General features: G+C 26.4%; 3 protein-coding genes across 9 annotated transcripts; all 3 read right to left on the bottom strand.

The window, feature by feature from the left end:
• Window positions 1–1,069: 1,069 nt before the first annotated feature.
• On the bottom strand, window positions 1,070–6,626 carry LOC130666327 (uncharacterized). The gene is made up of 3 exons (XM_057467196.1): window positions 5,412–6,626; window positions 4,587–5,088; window positions 1,070–4,477 (listed from the first exon to the last, which is right to left on the bottom strand). The coding sequence occupies exons 1-3, from the start codon at window positions 5,523–5,525 to the stop codon at window positions 3,177–3,179; spliced, it is 1,917 nt and encodes a 638-aa protein (XP_057323179.1). The 5' UTR covers window positions 5,526–6,626; the 3' UTR covers window positions 1,070–3,176.
• Window positions 6,627–8,331: 1,705 nt separating this feature from the next.
• On the bottom strand, window positions 8,332–9,792 carry LOC130666851 (rho GTPase-activating protein gacV-like). Its single transcript, XM_057468170.1, has 3 exons — window positions 9,355–9,792; window positions 9,066–9,272; window positions 8,332–8,995 (listed from the first exon to the last, which is right to left on the bottom strand). Exons 1-3 carry the CDS (start codon window positions 9,539–9,541, stop codon window positions 8,394–8,396), a joined length of 996 nt encoding a protein of 331 aa, XP_057324153.1. The 5' UTR covers window positions 9,542–9,792; the 3' UTR covers window positions 8,332–8,393.
• A 1,666-nt stretch (window positions 9,793–11,458) lies between these two features.
• LOC130667105 (excitatory amino acid transporter 1-like) lies at window positions 11,459–26,809 on the bottom strand. Of its 7 annotated transcripts, none has more exons than XM_057468558.1 (8): window positions 26,743–26,809; window positions 23,254–23,959; window positions 17,458–17,861; window positions 16,286–16,489; window positions 14,383–14,566; window positions 13,865–14,293; window positions 12,609–12,743; window positions 11,459–12,525 (listed from the first exon to the last, which is right to left on the bottom strand). In XM_057468558.1, exons 2-8 carry the CDS (start codon window positions 23,268–23,270, stop codon window positions 12,381–12,383), a joined length of 1,518 nt encoding a protein of 505 aa, XP_057324541.1. In that variant the 5' UTR covers window positions 23,271–23,959; window positions 26,743–26,809; the 3' UTR covers window positions 11,459–12,380. The 7 variants fall into 7 exon arrangements, with proteins under 7 accessions (XP_057324541.1, XP_057324537.1, XP_057324538.1 ...); XM_057468554.1 differs by having other exon boundaries at window positions 23,254–23,996; window positions 26,686–26,801; XM_057468555.1 differs by having other exon boundaries at window positions 23,254–23,996; window positions 26,743–26,784.
• Window positions 26,810–27,696: the final 887 nt, after the last annotated feature.

Genomic DNA, 27,696 nt, shown 5'->3' with positions numbered 1-27,696 from the left:
AAGTAGAGTTGCAAGTAAATAAAAAGTCAGGTTACCATCGGACAGTAGTTAGAGATCATAGAATAAGATTTGATCGGACGTTGATGAAAAATATTTATTGTAAAAAACAACTTACCTTTGATTTTGGAAATTTTTAGTATTCTAAACATTCATATAAATTGAGAATATTTATAGAGATTTTAAAGTTATACTATTTATTTTTCACGCACAATTCTTTATTATATTGACAAACTTATACATATTTAAATAACAATTTTACAATAAATTTGAATATCCAGTAACAATCAAGCAATACTTTTTGAACGAATAAATTATAATAAGAGTCATAAAAATTAACAAAGTAGTGACTACATACAGAGAAAAAATTAACGGACTCATTGGACTAAACAAGGGAAAAAACCTCATAATACAGTGAAATCTCTCTAACTTTTACACTCCCTAACTGATTTCCTCCCATTTCTTACGCAAAATTGGAAGAAGTATATATCTACTGCTGTGTATTCTGTACTTTGATTCCAGGTATTTCGAGGCGCTCGGTGTCAAAGTCTGACAACTTCCATTGTGTATAACAACCATTTCCGTGTGTGTATAGGAACCATTTCAATACATTATGGAGAACATTTCTATAGCTATGAAGACTATGCACATAATATTATGGGAGCGGTGCCTGTGTATTATAGAAATGGCTCTCGTTTATTATAGAAAAATTCCTTACAATTCGGGTAATACTTCCTATAGTTTATAATGGTTTTTACATTGATATGGGATCCATCCCCATAAATCACATAAAACAAAGAAAAAAACGAATCGTCAAAGTGTAAAATAAGCGTGTGTTAAATTTCTGAGCGTTGAATTATTAACACTTTTGGTTGTCAATTTAACACACAGTATTTTTATTGTTTGAACTGTCGCAATTGATTAACTTTCCATCACACAAAAATGTAATTTTATACGAAAATAATACTTTTTATATGTTACTGTCGAATCAATACACAAAATTTGTTATAATTTATATATATATATATATATATATATATATATATATATATATATATATATATTAGGGTGGCGCAAAAAAACCGACTACTTTTTTTTTTCGATCTCGCATGAAAATTTGTTGGTTTACGATGTTTTAAGAAGCTTTTCCGAAAATCACCTCGGTCAAAAATTTGCAATTCGCTCACGAATTTTGAAAATATCATAAATGATCGAAATTCGGATTTTTTTTTCTCGTGGCAGCAATAGTTTATATTTGCAAAATCATGACTATCCTGAAAATTTCAGCCCAAAATTTGAATATTCAAACGGCGCTCAAGAATTTTGAATATTAACTGATAATATGTAACTAATAGTTTGAATTAGTTTTTGTATTTTTTTATAACTCAATTATTGTCATTTCAGTAAAACATAACTTTTGCATAACCAAAAATATACAGGACAGTCTTAAACAATAAAATTTGGTAAGTTTTGAATCAGCGAAAAAACCGACAAATTGAATAAAAAAATTAAAAAGTATGTAAATAACTTATTATTTATATTTCTCGGGTTATATTTTCATTCATTGTCATGCAAATTGATAGTGAAACAATCGAAAAGCTTTATTATTAATATTTAAGGGTCGCTCGGAAACGTCCAAAAGACAGCACTCGGAAACATTCAAAATTCTTGAGCGAGGTTTAAATATTTAAATTTTCAGCGTAGTTATGATCTCACAAATATAAATTATTACCGCCACGAAAAAGAAAAAAATTTGAAATAAAAAAATCGAATTTCGATCATTTTTGATGTTTTCAAAATTCGTGAGTGACCTCTTGAAAAATTTTTATCGAGCTGATTTTTGGAGAGGCTTCTTAAAACATCGTAAACCAACAAATTTGCATGCGACATCGAAAAAAAAAATAGTCGGTTTTTTTGCGCCCCCCTAATATATATATTAGGGTGGGTAAAAAAAATCAACTATTTTTTTTTTTACAAATGCTACGCAAAAATAGATTGCTAGACACCTTAAAAAAATTCCCACCATATATGAGCTCTTAATTTTAATAGGAAGATCCTCCGGATCGCAGTTTTTTATTTTTTTTTCTCAGCTCAATAGAAAAAAATTCATACCTCATTATTAATTGATTGTACAAAAAAATTTTGTGAGAAATTGAATGCTCTACAAAAATGGTATCACATATTTTTTCCGTAACACTCACCATTCGAATGATATTGAAGATTTAAGTTTGATCATTTTGAGACAAATTTTATTTTTGTTTATGAATTTTATAACTCGACAATAAATGACTATTATAAAATGCGCAACACCAATGTTTGTAGGAATTTAACTGCTCTATAAAAATGGTGTCTTATGTTTTGGCGATTAAATTAAGCGTTCAAAAGATATTCATCATCAAATTTTCATGTGTACTGGTTTTAAGAGTTTTTGATTAGTTGTTAATTTGTTAATATACAAGACTTACTAAGCCCAAAGTTTGTACCAATGTTACAAATTTTGCTTATTTTTCAGGTTATTATAAATATTTTCCAGTTTCATGCTACACTGCACTGTTTGTATGAGTTTTGATCAGACGATGAAAAATAGTTATTGCAAAAAATAAATTAACCCATGACGTTTGAAATTTTTAGTATTTCAATTATTCATAAAATAATTAGGAGTATTTAAAGATTTTTGAAAATATGCTATTTTTCACACAATCCTTTATTTTATTGAGAAACTTGTACATATTTAAATAACAATTTTATAGTAAAATCAAATGTTAAGTAAACTTGACTCATATGTCTTGAATATTCAAGTTAAGTTAGAAAAATAAAATTTAATGTCAGTGATAAAAATAACAGAGTATACTATAGTAACTACACACGGAAAAAAAAAACAACGGATCGATTCTACTGACTTATGAAAACCATTCCCACGTGGGTATAGAAAATACTCCTACATTATGAAAAAAAAATTATCCTGGTATTAAAATTACCCATAATTCATACCAATAATTTCTACATATTATGTGAATTATTCTCATAATTTATTGGAACAGTTCTGTTGATTTTCGTGAATATGTATTATTATTATTATAACTTCTAATCACGTAATCACTCTGGATTTTAATAAAGCATTGCTTATTTTACATCTAAATGTGCACTTAATCAAACGTATATGAAAATTACTACACCAATTATTTTAGTAAAACCATCCGATTTCCAACAAAAACAATTTTTCTTTCTAACGTTTCAATTATTTTTTTTCGGTGTTGTAATAATTTACGTTTTGCTATAAGTATTTCAGCCACAAAAATCAACACCCAAAAAATTAAACTCAGAGCCATAAGAATATAAACAAATATTAAACTTTCAAATTCGATTCGATCATACTCCTCGAATAATCTTTGTCGTGCTTCTATAGCTTTCATTTTTTTAAGGGAATAAGTGAATTCACGTTTATTCCAAAAATCGAAAAGGCCGTGTTCGGAAAATTTGAGCGCTAATTGATCAATTCTATTTTTCAACACCCACTCTTTACGCATCAAATAAGAACCGTATACATTAAACATCATTTCCTGTGCTAAATACAAGTTATACTTTTTAGCCGCGGGTAAGACAACACCTACGTAACCAATACATGCGTTAGAACTATCATTCAAAACTTGTTCATGACAAGTGTAAAGAAATTCGTTATGCTCATGTAAATAATTTTTATCAGAACCTTGCCATAATTGCTGCTCAGTAATATAATTTTTAATTGTATGGCGATAGTACACGTGGAATTTAAAATCATGTAAGTCTTTAAGATTTTGGGGGTAGCGGTATTCTGGTTTAGCAGACATTGATGTTATGTGCCCTTGAAAAGCGGGAGTTATAATAAATACAAGTAGCGTTGTCGTCAGAAAAATGATACGCATCGATAATTTATGTAATGGTGCTGCTATTCCAGCACTTAATGATAGTCGAACAATATCCAAGAATCCATTACCATAATCGTTACCGTTATTGCAAATTATTATCACAAATGTTATAAATAAAATGAGTACTGACACAGCAATTAAATCAAAATTTAACGAATTATGAAAGATTTCACCCGATAATTTAAGTTTGTTACGTTGTGTCATAATCATGAAGCCATTTTGATAGTGTAAATTCATACTATCGAGCAGTGAATTTTGGTATTTTAGTGGTACTATAACTAGAATTAAATCATGTGTCGAATTTATTACGAGTTTTTCTAAATCTATTAATGTTACATTTGTCGAATTTAGTTTGCTTATAATGCTAATATCCGGTGTAACATTTAAATGTAAAAAAAGATTTCCAAAAAAATCACAGCTAAAATTTAATAATAAACCATTCTTTAACTCACTGATATTATGCGTCTTGGTTTGGGTGACGTTTGATTTTAAGCGCGAACCTGTCGCAGCTTTTACGGTGTAGCCATTAAGAAATTTAGTCTTATCAAAAGTCAGATTGCGACATATATTTTTATCTGAAAGAAAATAAGACATATTAATGGCATTTTACGTATTTCACTAAAATTACTTTTTTCTTAAACTAATAATAATTTATTAGTAATAAATAATCAGTTTTGAAAATACCATTTAAGTAGGGTTGTTTGTAAAGACTCCATCGGCTGTCAGGTTTGTCAAAAGTTTTCACTTCTACCCATGGTTCAGGAGCTTGGTTCGTGAATGGGTTGTAAGTGTACAGCATCATAATTTCATCTTTAGCAGACTCATAGCAAACAAAATAAGACGAAACCAAGTCGAGTTTCCAGAGTACTTGCAGCGTTTTTGATGCGCCTCCACAAGAATTTTCAGTGATTCCAATAATAACGAAAACTGAAGTAACACTCCACGTTGGTGATGACTTCAATGCGTCCAAAAGAGCACCAAGTTCATCAGTAGATTGGGCAGACAGGATATACGTGGGGTAAGCAGGATTGAATATCTGTATATCTTTTGCTTTATAATTGTTGTCAATTATGTTAACGTTTGGGTGATTAATGTCTCGTGAACTTCGATAAATTATATCAATCAAGTTATTAGTAATGACGATAGGATTTGTACGATCAGAAAAACATAATTTTAACAATCCCCCCTATTAACATATAAAATAAATTTTTTAAATTATCTTAATTAATCATAAGTCAATTGAAAAAAAATAGTGAATTCTTTTTTTTTTTTTTTTTCATTTTACTAATTTTTGCTTAAAATTGAACGTTAAAAAAACATCTACCTAATGTCTTTGAATTAACAAATCAAATTATGTTTAGTTTACATTAATTATTATTACACTAATTAAGTTAATTATAACAATGGTCTTATTTTATAAACTTTTGTTTTTTTTTTACTTTTAAAATGCCGTATCGCACTGATTTTCTCTCAAATATATTGTTTTATGAAAAAATATTTAATAATTACCATTTTGTTCCACGAAATTGATGAATTCCCCGAATCGAATTTATCAAATATTCGGTTTTCACTGCACGCAGTTATTATCATTATACACCAAATAAATTTTTTAATCCACTCCATTTTTATTAGATTTTTATTGACATTAAAACCAATCGAATTTGATATTGATCGATTAGAGAATGATAAATATTATCGGTCTAACTATTGTAAATGTAGTGTCTACATCTCAAGACATTAATAGGAATACTCTGAAAATGATCAGCACTAAACGCATCATTTTCATTCGATGTAATAATTGTTACTGACCGTGTGACAAGTCATACTTCACTGCATTCGTGAAAAAAGACACGTCATATTTGTTAATCATAAATTGTATTGTTTTGAAATTTCCACTTTACAGTATCCTAGATACCAACCGTTTATTTTTAATTTTTACCTTATCTGTCAAGGGTAATATTACGGAATGTTGCATAGCAAAATAATCACTTGTATTTTTCCTATTACCACAGTTTTACACCGCTTAAAACATATAAAAAATTATATGGCGATCAATACACATATTATTACTATTCCGTTATGTTTAGAAACGTGATATGAGAAAAGAATAAATATGCAATATATTTTATAGTCATATGATGTTAATAGAAAATAAGTAACGGGGGTCGATTGAAACGGGTCCAAAATTTTAGAAAAAAATTCTTATCAACTTACATAGTTTTAAATCATGATTTTTTGTGATTAGAATTATTTTTAAGCAATTTGGAATGTTTCAAAATAACTTTTGTTAAATTTTATTGTTTTTAATTTTTTCAATAATTGGTTTTTGACGCTATCACTCTCAAATAACCATATTTATTAAATTTTTTTAGAACATTAATAAATTTTTTTTTTTTTTCTTAAATGTATCCTATTTTGTTCAAAATGAAAAAAAATAAAAAATTTGCACTGTATTGAAAATCTGTCGTGCCCCGTATGAAAAAACCATATACTGTCGATAATATATAAAAAAAATATATGGTAAATAACTGAACATATATGGCGGCAAAATTATTAACATTGATTAATATATGATTTATCATATATAATATGTGTGATTATATACATGTGATATTGTATCAAAAATTATATGTCCGTTTTATATGTTAATTTATAACGTAAAATATATGTTTCATCTTATAAATTAATTTATAAATTTAATATTATTATAATCCATGTAATTTATAAAATTGTATATATACACATGTATACATATGTTATTACATCTCAAATTATATTCTCGTTTTATATATAAACTTATAATTTCAATATAATAATAATTTCGATATTATTATACATAAATTATAATACATGTATCTCATTTAATATTATTTCATTTATAATAACAATACGATAAAGTAAAAACAAATACACTACATCACGATAGTAAAAAAAAAAAATGAATAGTTGTAGCTACCATGTAACTACATAAAAATACTAAAAATATCATAGCTTACATTATATATTAATTATATAAATCTATAATATATTTAAATACATATATGTTTACATGTATTTGTGCAAATATATGTAAACATATATCTATATTAATATATATTTACATACATTTATACAAATATATGTGAACATAAATTTATATAATTATATATTTACATGTATAAATATTATATGTCAGTCATATAATTAAATCATATATCTTATCATATAACTTAAAGTATAGTATAAAATGTTATAAGCAATACTTATAAGTTAGCATGTAAAAAAATATATTACCGATATATATGTTGCAAATTATAAAATCATATAACATTTCGGCAAAATGTTGTATATGGCTCCATATATGACTTCTTATAATTCTGTATAATTTATCATATATTTTGAATTATACTGAAGCTCATATATTGCTTTTTCATACGGGTTTTTCTACACATATAAGCAAAAAGCAGAAGATTTAGCGTATACAGACAGAAAATGTAATTTTTTTCTTCAAGTCTTCATCTTGCTCACTGCTTTCTTATCTTTACACAAAAATTTAAATATTTATAATTTTTTAACACATAAATTTGAAATTATAAACAAAAAAAAATCATTTTAATTTTCGTGTTAAAAATAATTTTCACAGTACACAGTAAAAAAGGATTCGTCAAAATCAACACTCATCGTGTGTAAACTAAACGTTTTACACTTATTTATATGTTATTTTAACATGTCGTGAGTGTTGAAAAAGTTACACGCGTATATGTTGAAAGTAAAAAATTTTCAAAGAATTCTTTTGTGATGGTCGAGATTATTTTCAACAGATTTTGTGTGTTGGTTTAATAGTAACATATAAAAAGTGTTACTTTCGTATAAAATAACATTTTTCTGTGTTAAAAAATCAATCGATTGCGACAGTTCACAAAAAATAAATACTGTGTGTAAAATCGACACCCAAAAGTGTTAAAAATTCAACACTCAGAATTTTAACACACGCTTTTTCTTACACTTTGACGATCCGTTTTTTACTGTGTACATAATTTGTTTATGTAATTTTTTTTTAAGGGATTAAATAGTAATGGTAATTATCGAAAATAAAATAGTCAGTACACGATGAAAAAAAAATGCCAACTGTTACCATCTTGCAGTAGAGAATGATTACTATCTGTATGTGATAATCACTATCATACTTTTATGTTAACTATTCGTTTCTCGTAAAGTAATAAGTAATAATCAATACTGCCGACAGTAATAGTTATCCTCTAGATAGTAATATTTCTTTTGTCTGAAAAATTTTTTAATTTTGCTTCCTGAGATAGTAATGATTATCATCTCGAATAAGCATGCTTACCATCTCCGATAAGAAAAGTTAACATAAAAGAATGAGCATCATTAAAATGTAAAGACGGGAAGTATTACCACTTTTTTTTTTCAGCGTGTATTTAAATATATGCGTTTTAAAATTAACTAAAATATTTATTGTTAACCTGATAATCTTATTAAACATCGATAATATTATTTGTACTTCAAAGGTACAGCGATTCCCTCATATTGGTCATTTTCAATACCCCAACTATTCATCAGCACTCGTTTCTTAATAGCTTCTCGGTAACTCGTAATATCAGTGATCATATTCAACCACAGGCCAATCATTTCAATCATGTACCATCGTTTCATATTTTCATTAACTTCGTCATCCTGCGGATTTTGACAAACAACGTCTTCATCAACCCCCTCGTCCATTCCATCAGTAGGAGCTAGAGGACTAGGAAAAATATCCAAACTCGCAGACGCAAATAATTCTCTCAAAATATCTTCATTCCTCGCTAGCAAACGTCGTACCGTTACCCGACTTGTATCAAATAATTTTCTAAAACGTTCTTCCGGCCGTTGATTTAACAAAATATTTAAATAAACTTCCTGACTATTCAAATTTTTCGAATCAAAATTTTTATCTTTCAAATCCGCGGTTATTTTCAAAGTATTTTTTATAAAGTCGTGCAATTCTTCGATACTATTAAACTGATTTATTTCAGCAAATCCATCGAAATTTTCTCGATACTCATGTGCCATTTGCAAAAGACTATCGTCCATCGTTACTTTTATTTCCGGAGGATCTGAAATTATTTTTGTGAATTTTATTTATGCGCTTTAATATTAAAATTAATTATCCAAATAAATATTTACCGAAAGAATTTGATTGATTTGTATCCAGTAATGAATTGTTATTTTGTGATCGTAAATTAGCTTCCTCAATTTCCGCGTCATCTTCTACTTCTTCTTCTTCTTCACTTTCTTCTTCTTCTTCTTTGTCAATTAAATCTTCTTGTAAATTATTCCGCCAGAGCATATTAGTAGTTCTTTCTCTCTGTATCATATTTTGTGACGTAGATTCTTTAAAATAAATTAAAATTATCAATTAATTAATTTTAAAAAAATTAACAACTTACTAAATTCATTTAAAAAAATGACAAACCATTGGATTGACTTGAAGTATCTTCCGCCATGTCTTCTTCTTCTTCTTCTTCAATTCTATCGTCAATTTGATCTGTAGTCGTAGAAGAATTTAATAAAACTTGACCAACAAGATTGCGATAAGTTCGACACCTTCTAATAGTACGCGGTATTGAACCTGAATTAACAGCAATTATATTTATTCTCATTACTCGTGATGCATCGAGGCCACACGATTTATCCAGTCTATTTAGTTATCATAACTCACAACACAATCATCAAATTTATTTATTTAAATTGTGCTAATATAATTATAAGTTATTTATTTATTTATTAATGAAATTAAATTGAACTGGTTGATAAAATAAAAGAGTGATGCAAGATATAAATTTGTTAACTTGTCACTATTCACACTGGTCTGACAATGTCACTGATGACCAATGGGTCATAGAATGACAGGTCGATCAGGATGACTATCGTGTGTGACTATGCTGACACACACGCGGATATCTATTTTCGACCGGGGCCACGTGATGAAATAATTCGTATCTGGTCTAAACCTCGTTGCGCTTATTTTATTGACAACATTGGATCGTCAATAATTAACAATACTATTTTTATCGATTCTTTCTTTCGTCACCGATACGACTATTATTTTTTTTAAATACAAGTTCACTAATTATTTATTGTTTTAATTCATTTTTATTATTTATTAAAGACTATTGGAGATTTTTTATAATCTTTAAGTATTGGTTTTTATATTTTTTATTAGCAATTATAATAAATGATTAAAATATTCAATAATTTTTAGATTTTGAAAAAAAAAAAAAAATAAATAATGACAAAATTTAGAGTAAAAATCAAATATTAAACTCAAATTTTCGACTCAAATATATATATTTAAAAATTAAATTTTCTCAGACGTCCTATAAAAAGCTTCTTTTTAGTGAAAAAATACGCGGGGAATTTAGTTTTTTTTTTTTAAGGAAAAAAAGAACACATGCCTCAGGACGACCAAAGTTCATTTTTCAATACAATCGCGTTTTTTTTAAATATCTCATGAAATATGCAGATTAAAGGAAAAAATCATAGGAACAATTTCGTAGGAAATTCAATTCTTGAAAAAAAAGGTCACATTCATTTTTTTTATAAAATGTTGTCTTACGAAGATATTTTGAAATAACGTTTTATACATACATATGTATGTATTTGAATAATTTTTTTTTTTTTTATTATATTAAATGCAAATTTGATAGATATAATAAATTTTGGAAATACTTTACAAAATAAATGTAAATATAATTAATTCTGAAGCAAAATAATCAGTTCAAAAATTAAAAGAAAGATAATATTTAAATTTTTGAATTGCATAACTTTTTCATTTATTTTTAGTTATAAATATGATAGACGTCAAAAAAAAATAATGGTCGATAGAAAAGTGTCATCCTTTCTCATCTGATTGCCGGCTATTTTTGATACGGAAGGAAATAATTACTTTTAAATTTTTCTTGATTAATTTTTCTAGATTATCGACAATGGGCAAATCTCTAAATAAAATAAAAAAAAAAACTTTGCCTTCCAAAAGTCATTATTACTTTTCATTTATTTTGAAATAATGAAAATTATTTTTATTAAAATTAGTAACCAATATCACTAAATTTTTGTTTATTTCCAAAATAGATCAAATTTATTATGCGAATGTATTTTTTCTAATCCTGAGTACAATAAATTTTGATTTTATCACTTGTATTTAACGATAACCATATAAAATATTTAAATACTTTACAAAAAAAATTGTTATTTTATTTTCTAATGAGATTAAAAAAATACAAAAATAAAATTTGCCATTTTTAATTTCAAAGCTTAACAAAAAATCTTGAAAAAAAAAAAATAATTAAACAGTTTTAAGAATTAAATTCTCAGAATTTCTAATATCTTAAAAATACTAGAACAACTTATAGATTACAATTTGAAAAAAAAAAAAAAAAAAAAAAAAAAAAAAAAAAAAAAAAGATTCTGTTTATAACAATTTTTGGTTATCCCATTTGTCCGCAGTATTCTATTTCTCTCGACCCTCCTCTTTGATACAAATAAAAAAAAACTAATTAACTCATAAATTATATATTTCATTTAACATTTTTTATTTTACTTTCATTTGTTACGGTAATCCGCAAATACAATAATTGTACACATTGTTCAGTTACCATTACGAACATAAATTTTCATTTAATCTATTAAATATTTATTTGTTTATTTTATTTATTTTCATAAATGTATATAATTTATATATGAGTATGTATTCGAATTTGGCAACGATATATAAATAATTCAGTTTATTGTATCGGTAATTTAAAACTGGAACATCGATAATACTTCTTCTCATACATACATATAACTATATGTTTATAATATTTAAATGTATACATATATAATTTATAATTTTTATAGTTTTTATTTTTTGTTTGTATACTCTCGATTCAATCGATATGTTCGCCAGCGTAAAATTATTTTTAATTTATACTTTCACTAATAATATATATCAATAATTTCTATGATACATAGTTTTAAATACAACATGATATACTCATAAATATTAGCAATAAAATTAAATATCTAAATGATTGATTATAATTAAAAAAAAAAAAAAAAAAAAGAAAAAAAAACTTTATAATAAAATTATATAATAATTTTTAGTTCCTTCGTTGTTAATTGTCTAATGAATAAACATTTTCACAAGTTTTATTAGACATTGTCTAAATAAATCAGTCAATCACCTCAATGATCATAAAAAGTATCTAAATAATAATGAAGAACAAAATATATAATGAAACACTCAGGCATCTAGAACACTTAGACGGTGATTAAATTTGAATCGTGTCACATAACACAATAAGTTTTTAATACCTCGATTATTGTTACTATAATTATTAATTAACATTAATATTATTTATGTAATAATTTATTATCATAATTATGTTTTAATTGCATAAATGGCCGCTCATTTACCCTGGCCAATATTTATTGTCATGGTTTATTTCACGAATCAGTTCATATCGACGTTGTGTTATGCTCGGTACCATTTTTTGATTGTACATGGTGTGGTAATGCTGCTAATTCATCTCTACTTAAATGATTAACTATTCCGGCGCCCAATGAATCACCAATAACATTCACTGATGTCCTAAAACGATCCCTAAAAATTTTCAAAATTATAACTTTAATATTTAGTTATTTATACATATTTATTAGTATTATTATTTAAATAATTATAATTACAGTAGCCAATCAATTGCTATAATTAAAGTAACATCTTTTGCGGGAAGTCCTACAGTATCTAGAACCATTACCATAGTAACTAAACCTGCTTGTGGTATTCCAGCGGCACCAATACTTGCAGCAGTTGCTGTAATACTGGAATTCATAAAATTAATTTTTTATTATTTATTCTATAAAATTATACACTAAAAAATTTGCGAAGTGAATGCGGATTAAATCCGGAGTGTATGCGGAGGGGGTGACTGTTTATTTATTTAATCCCGTCGGAGTGAAATTTACTCCGAAGGGGAGTTTATTTAAATATTAAAACTTCAAATCGGAGCGAATGCGGATTGAAATAAAATCCGTAATCACTCCGCATTCACTTCCGATTTCTTGTAGTGTAATCAGTTGACTAAATTAAATTATTCGTAAGCTTTCAAATTGTTTATAGATTTTCAAATTATTAAATTTCTCTTTTATAGAAAAATTTTACAATAATTTACAAATAATTTGAAAGCTTACGAATACAAAAAAAAATAATAAAACAATAAAAATTATAAATTAAAATAAGAATTTAAGAATCCTATGTAAAAAAAGTTGATGACATTGAACTTTGAAATTCGAGACAATTCTAAACTTTAAGTTGATCATTTTTAGAACTTTAAAAAAATTCAAAAGTAGAAAAATTTTAAATCTTCAGACCTCAGTTTTTAAAAGTTTTTATGAAAAGTGAAAAAAACGTTTATAATTGGTCTTAAAGTCTCTTTTTTTTCTATGTTCTAACCAGCAAAATTTTCAAGTCGATTTTTTATTTGAAAAATTCAGATAAATGTTCCTAAAAATTACTCAGTTAAAAATTCCTTTACTCTTTAATGTTTTCAAAGTTCAAAGTCGTGTCAAATTTGAAAGTTCTCGGTTACAAATTTTTTTGAAACATTTTTCGAACGATTATTTTTTACCCGAGGTCGTACTAAAATTTTAGTTAAAAATAAATAATAAACTGCAAAACTGACTGAGAATTATACTCATTAAAATTATTATTCAAAACTATAATTGTTACAAAATTTCGTCAAATGCTTCGAGTTTTCTATTCAAAGCTCCGCGTTACGAAAAACTCTAATTTTTCCTGTTTTTTTTTTTTTTTGTGTGAAAAATTCGAAAACGGATGAATAATCTGAAAATTTGCATTTAATCCAATACACATATAATTCGTAAGTTCAAATTATTTGCACATCCTTGTTTAAAAATTTAAAGTTAAAAAAAAAAAAAATTACCTGACAGCAACAAGTTGTCCAAAAGTTAATGAAATCTCGCGAACTTGGGCAATAAAAATAGCTGCAACAGCTTCATACAATGCTGTACCATCCATATTAATAGTAGCCCCGATAGGCATTACGAAACGTGATACTCGAGGGTCAATACCATTGCGATCTTCTAAACACCCGATAGCAACTGGTAAAGTTGCTGAACTCGAAGAGGTACCGAATGCCGTAGCGACAGCTTGCGCCATATTTGAAATGTATCTTACAGGGTTTTTCCTTGTTATTATAAAGAATATTGTTGGGAGAACAATGAAACCATGTATGATGAGGCCAACTAGAACTGTTAAAAAGTACATTCCCAATTGACCCAATATTACATCGAATGATTTCATTTCCAATACTTTTGATGACACGAGAAATAAAACACCGACTGGAGACAGCCTGAAAAGTTTTGTTTTATTAATAAAAATTTACTTGTAGTTTTTTTTTTTATAAAATATAATTTTTTTAAGTGTTAATTAACAACTTACCATATTACCCAGTTTGTAATTATCATCATTGCTGAGGACAGTGCTTCAAAAAAGTTCAGCAGCGGTTTTCCAGTTGATCCCATTTTACCCAAAGTTATGCCAAGAACTGTTGCAAATACTACCAGACCTAATATATTCATTCCTGTTGGATCCTCACTTGATATTTTCCATGTGGTTATGTCATCTAATTTTATTTATTTATTCATTAATAATAAATATGGTAACTTAAGTGCTGATAAGATATTTTTTAAATTTACTTCTATTACGAAACTACAATTTGAATATTTTAAAAAATAGTAGTGGAGAATTTAAAAAAATATCAGTAGTTTATTGGGAATATTGAAAACTACTTTGTCATTCAATATTTTTTCATTAAAATTCAATCGAATAGCTCTTGCAATATATATTCATTAAAATCTTATTGAATATTTAGAAAAATTTCTTGCGATAGAAAAATACATTTTTTTTTTTAAATGACAAAATAATTCATTTTGAATGTCAATTTTATTAGAGTATTTAAATTAAGAAGTTAAAAATGTATTTTTTAATTTACATTTTTATTTTACGGAAAAAAGTTATAGGAACGGTTTCTATGTAATTTTAGGAAAAATGATCTATTTATGGCTTAATAATATCAAACCAATTTCTGTAATATTTCAATAAAATAGAAATTGATTTTTGTTAACATTAATAATTTTCACTTCTCGTAATTTACTCTGTACACGGAGAGAAAATTATGGTAAGCGTTTCTAGTACGTATATAAAATATCAACCCATAACGATATAATAATAATTGCTTGGAATTATGGGATATACATCCCACAGCCACACAGTAATAAATCATATATCCACATTGGAACGGTTCCTTGGTGTGTATGGTAATAAACCTTATACATCATGGTAACCGCTCTCATAATATCACGGTAATGATAACTATAATAGTGTGATAAACACCACCATAATATTATAATAACGATTCTCATAATACGGGGAGTCTCTAAATGTTATGGTAATAGTTACCATGCTATGGTAACCATTACCACAATTTTATGATAACTTATGCCATAAATTATGGGGAATTTCTAAATGGTATGGCGATAGTTCCCATGTATTATGGTAACCATTACATTCGTCTTTGGCAAGAACTACCACTAGAAATTATTCAATTCAGTAGTATTGAGGTGTTCAGAAATAGAATACATGATTATTTATTAAATCTAGATATAAGGTAAATTTCATTTGATCAAACTTGTAAAAGTGCTCTCCTCTAGTTAGTTTAAGTTGAATCTAAGTTAATCTAAATCTAAATCTTAAGTTAGTTCTAGAATTAAGAATTTATATAATGTAGTAGAATTAAGAATGTAACCTAAAGTTAAGTTAAAACTTGCATAGAACCTGTAAAACTTATAGAAATTGTATTATGAAATTGCCATATGGCCTGTACCTTGGCATGATTAATAAATAATAATAATAATAATTACCACAATATTATAGTAAATTTTACCATAATATATAGTAATGTTTATCATAGTATATGGTAACAGTTAGCATTTACTGTGGGAACGATTACTATAATGATATAGGAATTATTACCGGAATTGTATCAAAACTGTTCCAATATCATATAGGAATGAAACCCATATAGATAGCAATGGTTACCATAATTTGTATAAGTGTCATTTCTGTAATCAATATTTCAACAAGACCTGTTACCATACGATAAGGGAACTATTTCCATAATATATTGTAATTGTTACCGTAAATTTCTCTCCACGTATTTAATCCGCGTTTACTCCGAAAACTTTTTTAAGTGTACAGGAATAATTGTCATAAAATATAGAAACCATTTCTTCTTAAGAATAAATGATAATAATAATAATAATAATATATATTATTTAATTACTAGATGGATTATCAGATTGTCTTGTAAGTACAGTGCGGTACTGAGAAATACAAGCTTGAACTAAATTTGGCGGGAACATATTTCTGATCAAATCCATCAACGTATCAACAGTCGAAACATTTCGTGGTCCCACACTATTATCTTGTGATGAATTATCACTTTTACCATACTTTCCTGGTTGGACTGTTATAACCAGTATAATACCTGAATAAAAATAATAAATATTAACATGTATATAACAGGCGGTTACAAATATTCCTTTAAATTAAAAGCAAATTACTTTAAGTCATTAATGAATTCAAATCAAACAGGAAAAAATAAAAGATAAATATCATAATAAATTAACTTATTTTTACATTACTTTAAACTTTCAAGTTATAAATGTCATGAAAATAAAAATCATAATGTATTTTATTTTAGGTGCCGCATGAAAATATCCACGGGACAAAATATCAGTGGACAAAATATCTATGGATGAAATATCTATCTTTACTAGATAAATCAAAGAAAATATACTCATATTTTAAATTAATTTTGAAATTTAATTTCGCTAATTACTGGATTATTTTTAGCGTACTTGAGTGGATGTGTTATTAAGTAGTGGTAAAAGGAAACTAAAATCTTTGATTGAAATATAACATATGTATTTTTTAATAGATAATTGATCCCTATTTTACACACATGATACTATTTCGGTTGGTAGCTTCGTCTGCAGACATTTCGTAGTGTTTAAATTTTGTCCATGGACGTTTTGTCCGTAGATATTTTTTCTTGTAGATATTTCGTTACGGTACCTTTATTTTATTTCATATCAATAATTGTTTTTCATTGACCATAAGCCAATTAATTTTAAAGCTGATAGTTATTTGAAAATTATTTTTTTTTTCATATATAAGTAAGTACGGTATTTTTTTAACTTCTTTAATTGAAATCCAACTCAATATCTTTATTAATCACATAGAGCATATATTTTTAGATAGTCTCATGGTATTTCTATAAAGATTTTGCTTTAATTTAAAATTATGTGAAAAAATCGATGTTTATGTAAAATTGATACATTTTATTAAATTTCCATGACAGTTATCTTTAAAAATCGGCAAAATTTTGAACAGTGGATATGAATGAACAAAAGACTATAAATTGATTAATGGAATACAAAAGATAAAACTAACCGAGTATAACAGCACTAACAGTAGTAACCATGTAATATGTGATAGCACGTGCTCCGATTTTACCACTGAGTGATAAATCTAAAGATCCGATAGCAGATACCAAACTTGAAATAATAAGCGGCAGAATCAAACTCTTGAGCATTCTGAGAAACAGTTCACCCACGTAGTTGACATACATTATTTCACGTTCGGTCCAACCACTGCGTACATGTCTCAATGTTAGACCCAACACTATACCACCAACAACACCAGAAATAGTAAGAATAGTCAATGCATTGTGGCTTAAACATGACGTAATCCTTTGACGTCTATTAAGTGGCCTCTTGTTTGGTGAATCGCGGTAGCAGGTTCTCCTCTCGATTTCTGCGGGTTTTGATTGAGCGTCCGCTCCCGATAGAGGAGATCTACAAATAGATTACTAATTAATTATCGGTAACAGCTATGTGACAATCAAATAGATGCAATTGTATTATGGTCACATACATCTACATCTATATTTGTTCCATGATGTAGATTAAGATGTAGACGGTAATTAGATACGGCGGTTTATTCCCAAGGAGATTAACTAAAGTCAATTTTCGGTAACGAATGCAACTAGGCAATCAGCTTGTGGATATGCCTTAGGTTTGATTAAATTATGTCTTGGAATTTGATTAAGGCTATTCTGGTGGATCTTAATTAAATAATTGGGCTACTCGAGCTAGACTGTCGATTTAATTGTTGACTAAGATAAAGATATTTTAAATATGATTTTACTCTCTTTAAATTGATTAATTTATTTTTTAATTTTAAACTATATTTTTACATTTCACTTTAAGATAAAATATTTTTTTAATTACATATTATTCAGTAAATATTTCGTAATTATTTTAAACTATCAATTGAATTTGAATTTAACGTTTATTTATTTTAAATAAAATTATGAAAATCTACACTGATAGAAGGATTTCTTAGTATTTAAGAAATCATTTCTTAAGGCATGATTTCTTAACTATTAAAAAATCATTTCTTAAATAGTAAGAAATATTTGTTAAATACAGAGAAATGATATTTAAGAAATGGTTTCTTAAATACTAAGAAATCCTTCTATCAGTGTATTAATCATAAAACGTAATTTCATGCACTTATAGTTGTAGTAAAAAAAAAATTGTTTTTATTTTAAAACCCATTATAAAGAAAAAAATTTATTTCTACTAAAAATAAGATACGCCAAGGCAACTTGAAAGTGTGACATTGTAGATAAGCTAAAAGACCCAGTACCCGATCACTCCATATATTTGTGTATCCATACTTAGAAAAATTAAGTAAATATAGAATTACAAATATATGATTGATCGGGTATTAGTTCATCGATCAGATACTGGATCTCTTACCTTGAATAATAATTAAAAATTTTCTGAGCATTCTATTTTTCTAATTTTAAATGTTTGTTATTTAAATAAGTTTTGTAACTATTGGAGGCTATCGATCAAAATTGACATTTATTTTAACAAAAAACAAGTTTTTATCTCTTAATGACTAATGTTTTATTTATAATTTTGTTTTTTATTTAACAAAATTTCTCAATCGAAAAAATAAATTATTCAAAAAAACAACTTTTCATCTATTCCAAAAATGATTGTATGTACATATTTTGTACTCGATAATCTATTCAAAATTACTTATACAAAAAAAACATTTTATTTATTAAATAGAAAATATTGACTCTGTTTAAAAATAAATGACTTTCTCTAATTATAGAAAATATTTACTAATGCATCTACTTTTAAATGTCATATCAAATACTCAAAAATATAACTGTTTATTCTATATATATCAACACAAGTATATGTATACCTATATATTGAAATTATCGAACAAACAAATAAATAAATAAATCGATCATTATAAATACTGACTATTTTCACTCAGGACTAAATAGCAAATTATTCGAAATTTCAAAAATTTCATAAATTTTAAAAGTATCAGCGTATGAATAAATAATTGAAGTATCATTTTGATAAATAAAAAGCAATTAAATGTTATAATTTTTTAATGACTAGATTAAAACGTTTTACTGCACCCGTGGTATTAATAATTGAAAATTAAATGCGTGGGCGATATATCTAACGCTTTAACCGCATTCATACATACACATAATATATAACTAACACGTCGATAATAAATTTATCCTGAGCAATACGTATATATATATATATATATATATATATATATATAATACACATACATAAACAGGATGTGACGACACGCGAACAGTGAATCTATCATTTTAATATGTTGTATTAACTATTACACGTGTTAGTGCTCCTTTTAACCAGCTGTTATACTCGTGATATATATACATATATTTATTATATATTTAAAGTCGCGTAACTTTAACTCATGAATAGACTGAAATGAAAATGATAATAATAATAATAATACGTATGAAAGTGTCAGATAGGGATTAAAAAATGCTAAAAAACTCAATAAGTCAGCGATTTTGTATGCACGGATTATTTTTCGTATATTTGTTCCATTGAAAGCTATTTTTAAATAAACTTTTTGTTACAAACCATCAAGATGAATAATGTTAATAATAATAATAATAATAACAACAATAACAATAATAATAATAATAGTTCACTTTATCAATAAGAAAAGTTAATTCTCCTATTCCATTGAAATGAATAATAATTATAACTTTTATCATTCCAATTAATTTCTGTTTCAATTATAAGTAAGTTAATAAAATTAATTCTGGAACTTTTTTTATTGAAAATTAAATGAAATTAAATATATAAAAAATGACAAACTTTTCATTTCAATTAGGTAGGAATTTTTTTAAAATTAATTACACTTTCAAGAAGTTATTAAAAGTACATCTACTCAATCGTAATGAAACCAAAAATAATAATTTGAACTTTATTAATGAAATCAAATTGCACAATAATATAACTTTCTTACGGTTATTTTTCTGACAAAGTTAGTTATTTAACAATAAAATATCGTTATTTACTGATGATCAATCTAACACTATTTATTACTTTAATTATGACGTTTCAAAAAGACTTGGGATATACATATCTATATAACGACTTTTTATTGTAATTTTAATGGTGCGTTATGAATCAAAACTTGATACGATGAAGAAAAGAAAAATATTAACATTTGGCCATGGGTATCTGGGACAAACGACAATTTTGATCATGATACACGAATGTGTCGGAATCCCTGCGCCTAGTTATTTATATATCTTTTATTGACCTTTATATACTTTTTGTTCGAACACAAAGAATAAGCTTCGGTGAATAGTAAATCTTTGTTCGGAGTTTGAAGGACGACTTTGAAAAGATTTCCTCAAAATCCTAGATAATCTTATATTGAAAATAAATATTAATGTTATACGTAGGGTGTTAACTTGATATATAATATATAAATATGAATGTTTTTTCAGTGCGTAACAAAACACAAAAACACTCGGAGTCTTTTATTTCTATAGAAGTTATTTTCTGAAATGTTCAACCGTTTACTACAACAATTGGCACAAAAAATAAAGGAAATAACTCTAAATCCCGAAAAATCGATATTTCTATAAAAAAATTTCTACTTAAATTACATTTCAAATTAAAGCTGATTATGCATTTTTAATAAAATTTTTGTAATATTCATTAATTATTCAACAAACCTAATAAATGTTTAAAAATAAGCCCCCTCTTCCTGATTCGAAACTGAAGGCTCAAAAAATTTGAAAAAAATTAAGAATTGCATTGACTATATTTTTTCCAAAAATGATTCAAATTTAGAATTTTCAATTAACTAAAAAAAAATTATTTCAAAAAATAATTAAGGGCATTCTCATACAGTGCCGCCTTCTTACACTTTTCAAAAATTTTCAATGACTTTGGGCTGTCATAAACGTATTTAAATTTTATTGATTATTTAAAAAAAAATTAAAACCTTAATTGAAAAAAAGGATAACGCAGTTGCAATTTCACTGAGATGTAGAATTAAAAAAAATTTACTTACAATTGTTATCAATAAGAAGTTTAATAAAATTTTTTGAATAAATTTTAGCCTACGAAATTTGTAAATCCTAATTATAAAATTGACATGAAGATTTTACTGAAATTCATCTTCCAAATTTTGTTTAACTCCCAATTGATATCAACTGTAAGTAATTTTTTTAAAAATCTATACCTCAGCGAAATTGAAACTACGTTGTCCTTTTTTCAATTAATACTTTAATTTTTTTTTTTTTAAATAATTGATAAAATTTTGATACGGTTATGACAGTCGAAAGTCATTGCATATTTTAAAAAAATAAGGGAAACTGTCTGGAAATGCCCTTAATGTCTCGATTCATTACAAATTTGTTGATAGAAAAAATATTAAATAAAACTAATTTGTAAATAGTCAAAGAAAACTATTCACTCATAATTTATGACATATTTATATCACATCACTTTTTATGATTTTTTTTTTATAATATTTTATCTTTAAAAACAAAAACATTTCAAATTACAAAAAAATAAAAAGCAAAGCCATCAATCAAACGAAAATATGTTACATGTTTAGTTTTTATTTTCAAACATTCTAAATAATAAATTATCACGTATAAAATAGAATACTTAAAGTTTTTAACTGCGTGTCAGAAATAAATTTCATAATAACCGCGATGAACATTAAATACTTTGAATCTCTGTAAGTCACCTGTTGACGTACATATACTATTAATACATAATAAAAGTTTTAACGTGTAAAATAATATTGACACTACAGTTTATCAATATTTACTTATATATTGTATCTTTTTGATATTATATATTAACTTTTAATAAGAAAAACAAAACAAACATTTAAAATATAAATTCATTAAAGCTTAAACTTATTTATTACATATCATAAATAAATAACAAACATTAGCTGAAAACCTTACGCAACAATTACGTTACAGAGAATATAAAGTGAACATGATGTATATCTTAATGTAAATCATAAATAAAACAGAAAGTTGAATTGTTTGGACATTTACAGTTTAAATTTACGCGCTCGATTTAATACGCCTTCAAAAATTAAATATTCAATGTCTTCATTGTAATTTTAAATCCATTTAATTATTTTTTTTTCTATTTGTAAGGAATTGTTTTTCATTCAAATTTATATTTATTTATTGATACCTTAAGCCTTCAAATAAATAAAACACCTACAACACTTTCAGTACTTAGAATAAATTATGATAAAAAACTAATTTGTTATTTCGTTTATGCAATTAACCAAAATATTCTAGCCAACATTACCATATAAAGTAAAAAGTGTTTTTTTTTAAATGCCGACTAATTTTTTATTATTCACTTCTATTATCAATAAGGTCATGCGTTATGAGAATATATTGCATTAATTAATATTTAAGTTATTATAATTTTTTTATATATATCTATACATATTATAAAAATGATTAATTACATATTTAATGTGTCTATTTATATAAACATTTAAATATCCGGTATAAAGAATGTAAATATATATATTTGTCAACAATCTCCCGCGCATTTTTAAATTATTTAAAAATGAATTATACGCTTGTAAAGAAAAGTTGATGAAGAAGAAGAAGAAGAAGAAGATGGTCATAGAATAATACAATTGAGACCTTACAGTGACCCGACAATTGACCAAATGTCAAAAGATAAAGACAGTGATCTACAATAACAGACCGTGAAGTTACAATTATCATTACTATATGCCCTTGTATAAAAATAAAAAAAATAATAAAATGATATTTATGTTATTTATTAGATAATAAAAATGAATACTTACAATTCAGAAGCTTCCATCTTCAGTAGTGTGGACGCTACGGTTTCGGTGTCGGTGGGGTCACTTCTGCCCGTTCACATGGACCTCGCTTCCGGTGAGGCGGAAGTGTAGAGTGACTACAAGAGGAGGCAAATGCTCCCCAAAGGGGCCCGAAGTGGACCGACTCGTTGTCGGTTGCCGAGGAAAAAAAATAATGCGCGTAAAATTAAACGTCGGCTGTCAAATGTATAATTTAATTTATCTATCAATAATTTTCTGATAATTATCAATCAACAGATAAAAATAATAATATTGATAATAATAATAATTGTTATTTATCTTTTAATAAACTTTCACTGTTTGTAAACTGTGCGAATCTGAGTCTCGGCAAGTGTAAAAAATAAGCGGCAAAATCCTGGTCAGTTGCAAGAGAGGATGTGTGCTGATGGGGCTTTAAATGTATGCCACCTTGGGTGGTACAATTAGATATGGGTGATACATACACTGTCGCTATATCCCCCTACGAAAATCCCTTCCTGCCTCGGTATCGGGCTATCATAATGTCACAAATACTCGGTGATGATGGTACTACTGTGCATCCATTAGTCGCCTATGGTAATACTGCTGGTATTGCTCCTATTGCTTCTACTTCTGCTTCTATATGCTATAGACTGGTCACCATTGTTACGATCACTCGCCCCGAATTAACAGCAATCTGAGTGCCGACACACTGTGATTATTATACGTATTAATTTTTATTGATACTCCTTATTAACACCAACAATGAAAATTAAATATTATTTTCCTTTTTTTTATAACTCAATTTAATCACTCATTATATATGTAGGGGGCGCGGGGCAAACGGGGTAGGGCGGGCAAAACGGAGTATCCCTCAAATTTTACAAAAAAAACTTTTTTTTTAAATGTTTTTTAAAAATTCCAAAATCACTTTTGCAAATATAATTGAACATTATTTTGAATATTTTTCTTGTTAAACTTTTTCAAAAATCGAGTGTTTTTTTCTTTGTATTCCATAATTATATAAAATGTTATTTTTCTTTATGAAAATTGCTTACTAAAAAATGAAATTTAATCAAATTTATACAATATTCAGAAATTTTTTTTGTCACCTTTTTTAGGGGGTATCCCATTTCGCCCGCGAAAATGAAAATTTTTTTGTTTTAATGGCAACTGAAATTTTTTTCTATTTACTTTGAATATCATTAAAAAAAAAAGATTTAGCGTATTTGAGCCCTCGAAAACTTGGTATTTCCTCAAGTACCCCATTTGCCCCCCCCCCCTCCCCTATACACACACAGAAAAAACGATTTCTGGCCGTAATAAATATTTTGCATTATGAAATGAAAAAAACAAAATTTTCTTGGGGAAAGTAAAAACTCTTTTTTTCTGTGTAGGTATTTTATTTATTCATTAACTATTTTTATTTCATATATTTTTCATCAATTTATGAGATTACGTTTCTTTTTTTATCCCTAACGATTTATTTATAATTAATTACGTAAAAGCGAATCATTAGTAAATTTTTTTTTTTTTTTTTAATTACTATTTATATTACGTAAGCATTAGTTGAGTAAAGTATACTCGAAAAAAATTCTAAAGGAATCACCGTAAAAAGAATTTTAAAATAATTGCTCGTGCTTGCGTTAAAAATTTTTATGCCCACTCAAAACTTACTCACTAACTTTGCCGTATAATTTTTATGCAGAACGAAATTACGGAAATCAAATAAAGCTTTATATGAATTAATAATCCAAGAGTTTATGCTAAAAAATACGCAACTATAATTATTTTTATTTTTTTTTTTATTTATTATTAATCTAGCTTGTCTATTTCAATGTTGAAAATTTATTATATTTATTAACTGGGCTGTGAAAATATTTATAATATTTCTTATTTTGTTGAATGCAAATTTAAATCTGTACCTACTTTGCATATCGATTCAAAAATTAATACGTTAATAAAAGTAATTCATAGCTGCATACTAAACAATTAATAATTCATATTCAAGAGTTTTGATGCTGAATTTTAATAACAAACATAAAAATAGTGAAAAACGTTTGAAAAAAAAAAAGCATTTTTTTGCTAGCGAGACTAAAAATCTCTTTGTTGTGCTTTTTTTGTCGAGTTGTATAACTTTGCCGGTTAAAATGAAAGCTTTTAAGGTTGCGTTTTCACGCAACAGTATTTCCTTTTAAAAAATCCTAGTTTTTTTTAGTGGACTTAAATTGACGGCTCAGTTTTAAACTTTATCTCGAGTAAAAATCTAGGATTTTGTTGAAATTATAAAAATAAAATAAAATGAATTAAAACGAGTCGCAGAGATTGAGTTTGAGAATGTATAGACTCGAGCTTTTAATCAAGATTTACACAGAAGTACGATTACTAAATCTCACTAATAGAAAGCTTAACTTTCCAGATTGATTTGGATTTCAAGTTATTAAAACAAATAAATCTTTCCAACGGGTTATTGAAGTTTTGTTTAAATATGAGGAATTTAATTCAACAAATCTATTGTTTGAGCGACCTCGATTCACGATCAACAGTCGATATTTGATATGCATATATGAAATAGTAACGGAAATTGGTACTCGGAAAAGCTGAAGAACCTTTTTCCGGTTACACTAAAATGCACTTTTACCCATTTAATTTAAAACTCCAGAGCTTTAAAAAAATTATTTTTTATTAATTAGAATTTGAATAAATTTTCAAAAATTATTTTTTAAAATATAATTTACAACAAAATTTTATATAGCTTTTTATTCATAAATTTAAATTTGAATATTTTAAATATTTAAAAATTCAAACTTTTCTTAAATTTATAAAATAATCAACTTCAAAAAACATTTATATTTATTTATAAAAAAATCCTTACGATTGACAATATTATCAGTTTCGTAATATCCCAAGTTATCTCTTAATTCCACTTCATTTAACTCTTCCTGCATATTCGCGTGTCACTATACACTAGGAGAACCCACCCTCATCGTTCTCACTCAGTTTGTCGTTTTCCCTCTTTATTTTTTTATATCTATCTCTCGCTTCTTCCCTCTTTATTTCCCGCCCTCTCTCCCATATCTATATATCTATATACACTATCATCTTCCCCGACATCCTTACAAATATACCCGAAAAAGGGTTAAATGGGCTTGTGGACCTATATAATGAGAAATCGAGATCTTAAGTGACGGGATTTCCTAAATTCTTTTAACATCATCTTAAAAGAAACGCACCCTCATTTATTTTATTTACTTTAATTACAATCAAATAAAATGTATAATTAAGAATAATTATTATTAAATATTTAGTTAATGAATAAATAATGACAACAATAACAGTAATAATTTTTTTTTCAAGTGTCAACAATAAATTAAAAAAAAAAAAAAAATACAAATGTAATTGTAAAAATTAAAAATTATTTAAAATATATATGTTTACAGTAAATAACGCGTGTAGAGGGTGTAAAAAAATAATAAGAGTACACAATAAAATCACCTTCGCGCGAGCACGCCACGAACACTTGTGGCGTGAGACTCAAATGCGAGAGACGCGGCCACCCGCTGGTACTGAGTAGTAGAGTTTAGTTGTGTGTAGTCATGGTGGTGGTAGTAGAATTGTTCAAGAGTAGTATACAGAGAGTGGAGTTGATGTAGTTGATTCAAATATAGTTACTGATAGGAGTTAACTCTGCAGATAGTATGATAGCGAGAGACAATGATGACGTGAATGGTAGAGGATGAGAGATTGATAAAAAAAATTTTTTAAATATTTAAAAGTTAGTGGACTTTTTCGTGAAAAATTTTGTTTCCTTAAAATTCTTTAGCAGTCGGTAGTAAACTCAGGATTAAGAAAATTGACTCTTGACAGCAACTTATGTGATATTAAACTGTTTTTTTCCCTCTTTTCATTATTATTATTTTAATTTATTTGTAATATTACATATCGATCCGCTAAATGATTTCATTGGCTACCGGAAATTAAAAACAAGATTCAACTTTTCCTTACTCGATATCATTTTATTTTCTTTTGGCAAAAAAAAAAGTTATTTTACCGAAATTATGTCTGTGGAAATTTCATTTCAACGAATGAATTTAATAAAAGAGTTTTTTATTTCGGAAAAATTAATTTTTTCTAAAAAAATAGACATGACTTTTTATGTATGAATTATTTAAAATAATATCAAAATAACTTAATTTAAAAACATGTCAATAGACGTGAAACGCTATTATAAAAGTAACTCCTGTCTTCTTAAATTTGTGTCAGTTTTAACGAGGAACGGCTCACATATTTCCGGCATCACTGGCGTTCTTTTAATCTTATATAATGAGAGTCAACGTTTATTATCAAGTGAACAATGTATCTATACAAAATTTATATATTTAGTATATATATATATATGTAGTATATATGCGTCAATGAATTAGGGCAAAATTTTTTTTATTCAATCAA

This window comes from Microplitis mediator, chromosome 4 (genome assembly GCF_029852145.1).
Source record: "Microplitis mediator isolate UGA2020A chromosome 4, iyMicMedi2.1, whole genome shotgun sequence".
NCBI lineage: Eukaryota > Metazoa > Arthropoda > Insecta > Hymenoptera > Braconidae > Microplitis > Microplitis mediator.
The sequence above is the reverse complement of the archived record's forward strand: the minus strand, read 5'-3'. Positions and strand labels throughout refer to the sequence as shown.

Coding starts and splice junctions, on each gene's coding strand:
- LOC130666327 (XM_057467196.1), bottom strand. CDS start 5,525: ATGGAGTGGATTAAAAAATTTATTTGGTGTATAATGATAATAACTGCG. Junction 5,089..5,411: donor CAATTTCGTGGAACAAAATG/GTAATTATTAAA, acceptor ATATGTTAATAG/GGGGGATTGTTAAAATTATG. Junction 4,478..4,586: donor CAAACAACCCTACTTAAATG/GTATTTTCAAAA, acceptor ATTTTCTTTCAG/ATAAAAATATATGTCGCAAT.
- LOC130666851 (XM_057468170.1), bottom strand. CDS start 9,541: ATGAGAATAAATATAATTGCTGTTAATTCAGGTTCAATACCGCGTACT. Junction 9,273..9,354: donor TACTTCAAGTCAATCCAATG/GTTTGTCATTTT, acceptor TTTATTTTAAAG/AATCTACGTCACAAAATATG. Junction 8,996..9,065: donor AAATCAATCAAATTCTTTCG/GTAAATATTTAT, acceptor AAATAATTTCAG/ATCCTCCGGAAATAAAAGTA.
- LOC130667105 (XM_057468558.1), bottom strand. Junction 14,567..16,285: donor ACAATCTGATAATCCATCTA/GTAATTAAATAA, acceptor AAATAAAATTAG/ATGACATAACCACATGGAAA. Junction 14,294..14,382: donor ATTACAAACTGGGTAATATG/GTAAGTTGTTAA, acceptor AAAACTTTTCAG/GCTGTCTCCAGTCGGTGTTT.